We start from the raw sequence: 7,500 nt of genomic DNA on the forward strand, positions 1-7,500 counted from the left end.
TCGCCTTTCTTGGTTTGAGGTATAAGACTGGATTTAGAGGAAGCAGTGAGTTTGATGCGTCTCGTTACAGAACATAAGAAGCTCTTCATGGAATAATTTGTGCCTTCAACAGACGGTAAGTTGCAGCGACTCTGACCTGGAAGATGACCTTAATGCCCTCATAGAAGAAGCAATCGACCAACAGGACGGCGCTGTCAAAGGGCATCACGGACAGGAAGAGCGTGAGGAACCAGGACAGACTGATGGTGGAGATGACTCCCAGCTCCTGCATGTGTTCATAGAGCAGGGGGAGGAAGGCTCTGGTCAGCTCCTCAAACACCCCTTGATCCACCAGAGCACCTGCAGGGACACACACACACACCTGAGACTGGGACAGCACCACCTGTGGCTACAGACGGTCAGATCTACGGCCCGGTAAACCAGATACTCACTTATGTCGTATGGACAGAAACTGTCATGAACAGACAATATGAGTGGCATTTTAAAGGTTTGACAAAGACACTGTAGTGAAGTGTTGGAGTAACAGATACTGACCTACGACTCTGGTGTTGTAGTAGTCGGGCAGCATCCGCTCACACAGCGCCACCAACAGCCAGAAGGCCTCCTCCTCTGGACAGTAGAGCAACAGGACGGAGGTGACAATGTTCATCGCCTGGAAGAGGGAGGAGGACAGACTTTACCAGGGAGTATTTAATGCCTGGGCTGCATTTGAATTTATTTTCTATCTACCTGACAGTATCCAATGCCGGGGTTGCGGTGGGCATAGGCGGTGAGGACACGACGCAGCGCGGCGATGCCTGTCTCGTTCTGGAAGGCTCGGTGCTCAGGCATCGAACGGTGAAGATCGCGCTCAATCTCCTCGGTAGCCAACGAACACAGCCCCATGGCCTGCTCCACAAGGTCTCCATAGTAACCAGGGTGGGTGGCCATTTCATTCAGCGCTCCTGGACAGACAGGTAGACGGAGGGACAAGTGAGTACGTTTGTTCCGTTCATCCCTGTGGTGTGAATGATGGAACACTGACCAGAGAACAGCAGCCATAGTTCTCCTCTCAGGCGCTCTGGGATCCCGTTGAGGATGAGTTCTCTGGTTCTGGAGGTTCTGTACATGCAGACACCTCGACCAAACTCTGAGAAGTGGATGTTCCACGCCTCCTCTTTCATCTTCTCCTTCATCTGGAGAAGAGGCAGGGAGGAGGTGAGGAGGAGGTGAGGAGGAGGTGAGGAGGAGGTGAGGAGGAGGGAAGGAGCAGGTGAGGAGGAGGGAAGGAGAAGGTGAGGAGGAGGTGAGGAGGAGGTGAGGAGAAGGTGAGGAGGAGGTGAGGAGGAGGTGAGGAGGTGAGGAGGAGGTGAGGAGGAGGTGAGGAGGAGGTGAGGAGGGGGAGGAATTTACAGAGGAACACTGAACTGTAGCTTAATTTTACATCAACAAATCAGTTTGGATCAAAACTAACCAGGATCTGGAGGATCTCCATGGTATCTAACAGTACTCGTTATCTAATGGTTGTCTGTAGTATCTGATGGTACTTGTTGTTATTTAACAGTTCTCCTTGGTACCTAGTGGTATTTCTCCAGACCTGCAGTATTTAAGGGCACTTGATTTCTAACGGTCTTCTGTATTTAATGGTACACTTAAGAATCTAACGGTACTGGTCCAATTCAGTTTCTATAAAGGTCTTGGGACTTGAACTCACGGCTTTAGGTCCCAGGTCGTCTAGATCATCTCAGTGGTCTCAGAACTGGTACTCCATGATACCTAATAGTTCTGGTTCTCCTGAGTATTAACGATCATCTAACACTCCATATCTAAAGGTCTTGGGACTTGAACTCACGGCTTTAGGTCCCAGGTCCTCTGGAGCGTCTCTATGGTAGAGCTGCAGCAGACCCTGGCTGGCTGTGGGCAGACCGGGATGGTAATGACGCCCCCGGTGGCCAGACTCAGACCCTGCAGATGAAGACAAGGGGGCACTGGAGGATGCCTGAGAAGACAAAACCACATCACAACAACAGAACTGAGACCAGACCTGTATGAGGATAAAACAGTCTGACACCAGCTGATCTGCAGTTCCACCTCTCAGACACATGGCGGCAGCATAACTTTGATAAACAACCCAATATAGTCCCGATCTGACTAGTGTTGAATTTAAACCTCATGTTCCATTAATGATTTCGGGTCCTGGACGAAGGTGACTCACCGAGTGACCAATCAGAGACAGTGGGCTGGTGTCACCCCACGAGCTATCGGGGGTTCGCTGCAGGAAATCTGAGATGCGTTGGACCAGGAAGTCTCTGTCTTTGAGGTTGGCGAATAGGAAGTTCATCTTGTTCTTAGTGCTGATGGAGACGGGACATGGAAGGACACTGCTGCTGTCTGCCTTCTCCACGATGGACACCTGACAGCAGGGGATGATGGGTAAAATCAGTGTTAACACCGTCTTATCTTGTTTAGCAGCAAAACTAGACTTTCAAAAGATGGACTTGGAGTCTGTCAGAAGGTCAGAAACATGAAAACTAACAACCCAAATGTTTTTAGTTTGTGTATTGCGCACCTGGAGCGCCGGACACGCCGACACGCCGACACGCGCACAGAGGAAAACAAACATGGCTGACCGCCAGCCGCCTCGCCGTGAAATCCAACAGCTCCTTCTAATTTAACAGCAGACGTGTGGAAACACTTCGGCTTCTACAACGTCGACGGCGGAAGCGAACTGGACAAGAGTCACGTTATATGTAAACTGTGTCGAGCTAAAATAAAATACTTTGGCAACACAACAAACATGAGAAGCCGTAACTCGATTCCACCCGACGGAGGAGTCGGGGAGACGGCAGGCTGCTGTTGCTTAGCGACCAGAGAACAATCAAGGAAGCAGTGAGAAAGCTGCCACCATCATCAGAAAAGGCAAAGTGCTGCCATTTATTTTGGTAAAGCAAAATGTTGTTTTGTGTCAGTGGTTATATTCTGTATTACACAAATGTTGGAACTTTCCAGTTTCCAACAGTTTAATAAAATATCATGGAAATGAATTCAACTCTTGTTTCTTATTACAAATTCGCTGTTTTTAAAAATTGCAAGTGATGAATGTTTATTCAGTGAGAAAAAAGAAGTGTGTTGTGAAACAGTGCATCAATATACATAAATCAAAGACGCATCAATAATCGATTTATAATCGAATCGGCAGGTGCCCAAAGATTCCCACCCCGAGTATCTACCAAAAAAACTCCTCCGGTCAAACAAAGCCTGCATTCAATCCGGTCTGAACCAGTTCGAGAGAGAAATGACTATCTGTGTAGTTCTGCTTATTATCACACCAATCACAGCAGGTGTTCTTCAGTATGACGGCGTGGCGGCAGGAACCAGCGCCGTACGGCCTGTCGGTTTGTGATGGGGCTGGAAAATCAGCGTGCAGAGAACGTACTCACTTCTTTTAATGGTAGGTGGCCCCAAAAGAGGAACCGTTTGCTTCTGAAGAACCCTTTTGTGAAGAAAGGATTCCTGAAGGGTGGGTTCTTTGTAAGACTGAGGGTTCCATTAAGAACCTTTTTTTATCCAAGGAACTCTTTTTGAAAGACAGATTCTTCTAGGATTGCTGAAATTCTCAAAGAAATCTTTTGTCAAGGGTTCCTTGTTACATAATATAAAAGGGTTCCCAGTAGAACCTCCTGGGTGGGTTCTAGGTAAACCCCTTGGAATATAAAAAGGTTCTTGGTAGAACCCTCTGGCTGGGTTTTTGTTAGCACACTTAGAAAGTGGAAAGGTTCTCAAGTCGATCCCCAAAGAGGGTCCTGAGTGGAACCATTACACCATGGAAGGGTTCTCCGTAGAACCTCTTACTGGTTCTACATGAAACCTTTCACAGATGGTTCTAAGAATAACACTTTATGCTGGGCTCTCAAACTCTCTGAAAGGGTTCCAAGTAGAACCTTTATTAAAGGTTCTACCAGGAGCCAAAAAAGGGTTCACCGCTGGGGACAAGCCAAAGAACCTGTTATAGTTCTAGAGAGCACCTTTATTTCTAAGAGTGACTGGCTGAGGTTCTAATAGTACAGGTCAGAGTCCTGCATGGGTCCAGTTTTGAAAACCTGCCTCCAACCTGCAAAGCTGAGAACCAGAACCGACCTTTTACCTGCAATGATCTCGAAGTCTCACCTCTTTTTATGACGACCAGATTTCTCACAGACATCTGAGTTGGACTTTGACCTGATTGTCCTCCACTGGATGATTTTGCCTTATGTCATCAGTTTTAGCTTCATCTCTGTCGAATCAAACAGTGACGCCCCGCTGTTTGACAGGATGTGGGGTCAAAGGTCGTCTCGATAGATCAGTCTTGATCTTAATGAATCAGTGGATTTAAAAGTCAAAAATACTGCAGCGCTATTTTCATTTCTGATTTCTCCAGGAAAAAAACATATAAGTGTATTGAATGTGTTTTATTATTGTTCTCACCTTCAGTTACTTCACTTTTACCACATCAGTGAATTTAAATAAATATATTGTTTAGCCGTTACACAACGTTTTTGCAGGTCGCCCATCGTTTACGTGCCTCAGAGCAGAACTGCGGCGCCGGTTGACTTTGATAAAACACTCCACTGTTGCAGGGTCCCTGAACTAACCGTAACCCCTACCTCTCTAAGTGGGATGATCAGCTGACACAGGTCTTCTTCTCTGCTGTTAAAACAGATGTAGTTGTTTGAGATGAACAGCTGTCCAACGACGTGCATCTTAGCGAATGGCGTCCACAGTGTACAGTCTGTGTGTCCATCCAGACGCTCGTCCTGCGTCAGTCGGAACATCGTCCGGTATCGCTCGTTCTTAGCCCGTGCGTCCAAATCCCTGCAGTGATCACACATACAGGAAACAGCTGATTAAGTCAAAGGTTAATGACAGAAAGATCCGAGTTTAACAGAGTGACGGCGTTCAGGCTAATCATAAACAACCTGTTAGATAAAATAATATTTAGCTTGTGCAGCGATGTGGCATCAGGAACAGGATGATCGGTTCTGTACATGTTAAACATTTATCCCTAATATCAGGTGTATGAATACTGAACAGAGTGAGACCTCTTGAGCGCAGACACATTCTTGAGCGTCTTGCAGGGTTTAGGCAGCGAGCGGTCGGCAGCAAACGCCTCGTTGTCGAGCAGCTGGCGCATGGCGATGTTGGCAAGCTGCTCCATCAGCTTAAAGGTGTCGTTGATGTTCAAGAACATGGAGAAGAAATGTTCTGTGTGACGTGTGCTGACACGGACGCTCTCTGGAAACACCAGGGTGGCGTTCTTCTCCAGCTGGGTCACCTCCGTCCACGGCACCACCAGGGTCACTGGAGGGGGGGGGGTCATAAAAAAATATAACTCATAAACATTAAAGAATGAAAGGAGGTCAAGTTCCTTTTTAATAAAAGTCACAGACTGTATAAATGACATCAGTGAACTCGTGGCGTGTGATTGGCCGGTCATACCCTCCTTGCCCAGCAGGAAGGAGTAGAAGCACAGGTGGTTGACGGACAGGTACAGCCAGCCCTGCCGCGGCACTCGGCCCTTCCAGTAGCTGCAGGAGTAATAATTCACCAGCTTCTCTTCGTCAGGCATCCCAAACAGCCTCCTCATCTTCAGCTCTGCCTCCCGAAATTTCCCACAATCCTCCTCTTGCTCTTCGTCCTGCTTCAGCCGGTTCTCCTCTGCGATGATGCCCTGCAGGAAGTGACATCACTCAGTGACATTATCACACACGAGAACAGAGACAAATGATCGGTCAAACAGGAAGCGACGTACACAGATCTTTCCTTTGACAAAGGTTGTGACGTCTTCATCGTTGTCAAAGATAGAGATGGTCTGCAGCAGGTTGGACTCCAGCCATTCCCAGTGCTCCGTGATCTCCTTCCTCGATGAACCTGCAAGACAGAAGTCAGGTCAACAACAAACAAACAAACATCAGCTGATCCCAGTGCTCCGTGATCTCCTTCCTCGATGAACCTGCAAGACAGAAGTCAGGTCAACAAACAAACAAACAAACAAACAAACATCAGCTGATCCCAGTGCTCCGTGATCTCCTTCCTCGATGAACCTGCAAGACAGAAGTCAGGTCAACAAACAAACAAACAAACAAACAAACATCAGCCATTCCCAGTGCTCCGTGATCTCCTTCCTCGATGAACCTGCAAGACAGAAGTCAGGTCAACAAACAAACAAACAAACAAACAAACAAACATCAGCTGATCCCAGTGCTCCGTGATCTCCTTCCTCGATGAACCTGCAAGACAGAAGTCAGGTCAACAACAAACAAACAAACAAACAAACATCAGCCATTCCCAGTGCTCCATGATCTCCTTCCTCGATGAACCTGCAAGACAGAAGTCAGGTCAACAAACAAACAAACAAACAAACAAACAAACATCAGCTGATCCCAGTGCTCCGTGATCTCCTTCCTCGATGAACCTGCAAGACAGAAGTCAGGTCAACAACAAACAAACAAACATCAGCTGATCCCAGTGCTCCGTGATCTCCTTCCTCGATGAACCTGCAAGACAGAAGTCAGGTCAACAAACAAACAAACAAACAAACAAACATCAGCTGATCCCAGTGCTCCGTGATCTCCTTCCTCGATGAACCTGCAAGACAGAAGTCAGGTCAACAAACAAACAAACAAACAAACAAACATCAGCCATTCCCAGTGCTCCGTGATCTCCTTCCTCGATGAACCTGCAAGACAGAAGTCAGGTCAACAAACAAACAAACAAACAAACAAACAAACATCAGCTGATCCCAGTGCTCCGTGATCTCCTTCCTCGATGAACCTGCAAGACAGAAGTCAGGTCAACAACAAACAAACAAACAAACAAACATCAGCCATTCCCAGTGCTCCATGATCTCCTTCCTCGATGAACCTGCAAGACAGAAGTCAGGTCAACAAACAAACAAACAAACAAACAAACAAACATCAGCTGATCCCAGTGCTCCGTGATCTCCTTCCTCGATGAACCTGCAAGACAGAAGTCAGGTCAACAACAAACAAACAAACATCAGCTGATCCCAGTGCTCCGTGATCTCCTTCCTCGATGAACCTGCAAGACAGAAGTCAGGTCAACAAACAAACAAACAAACAAACAAACATCAGCTGATCCCAGTGCTCCGTGATCTCCTTCCTCGATGAACCTGCAAGACAGAAGTCAGGTCAACAAACAAACAAACAAACAAACAAACATCAGCCATTCCCAGTGCTCCGTGATCTCCTTCCTCGATGAACCTGCAAGACAGAAGTCAGGTCAACAAACAAACAAACAAACAAACAAACAAACATCAGCTGATCCCAGTGCTCCGTGATCTCCTTCCTCGATGAACCTGCAAGACAGAAGTCAGGTCAACAACAAACAAACAAACAAACAAACATCAGCCATTCCCAGTGCTCCATGATCTCCTTCCTCGATGAACCTGCAAGACAGAAGTCAGGTCAACAAACAAACAAACAAACAAACAAACAAACATCAGCTGATCCCAGTGCTCCGTGA

At 47.1% G+C, this 7,500-nt stretch overlaps 1 protein-coding gene across 1 annotated transcript in view; it reads right to left on the minus strand.

Annotated features, from left to right (window-relative positions):
* The window catches only part of tbc1d9b (TBC1 domain family member 9b), a 27,349-nt gene that overhangs the window by 11,672 nt on the left and 8,177 nt on the right, over positions 1-7,500 (minus strand). The window contains exons 3-12 of the mRNA XM_084718498.1: positions 5,768-5,886; positions 5,455-5,686; positions 5,058-5,316; positions 4,623-4,830; positions 2,195-2,392; positions 1,832-1,978; positions 1,025-1,175; positions 730-944; positions 535-652; positions 137-339 (exon numbers count right to left, since the gene is read on the minus strand). Of these exons, the coding sequence (XP_084574624.1) occupies positions 137-339; positions 535-652; positions 730-944; positions 1,025-1,175; positions 1,832-1,978; positions 2,195-2,392; positions 4,623-4,830; positions 5,058-5,316; positions 5,455-5,686; positions 5,768-5,886 (1,850 nt within the window). The remainder of the gene's footprint in view (positions 1-136; positions 340-534; positions 653-729; positions 945-1,024; positions 1,176-1,831; positions 1,979-2,194; positions 2,393-4,622; positions 4,831-5,057; positions 5,317-5,454; positions 5,687-5,767; positions 5,887-7,500) is intronic.

The sequence above is a fragment of the Lutjanus erythropterus genome, chromosome 5 (genome assembly GCF_056507025.1).
Source record: "Lutjanus erythropterus isolate fLutEry1 chromosome 5, fLutEry1.hap2, whole genome shotgun sequence".
In the NCBI taxonomy this organism is placed as follows: domain Eukaryota; kingdom Metazoa; phylum Chordata; class Actinopteri; order Lutjaniformes; family Lutjanidae; genus Lutjanus; species Lutjanus erythropterus.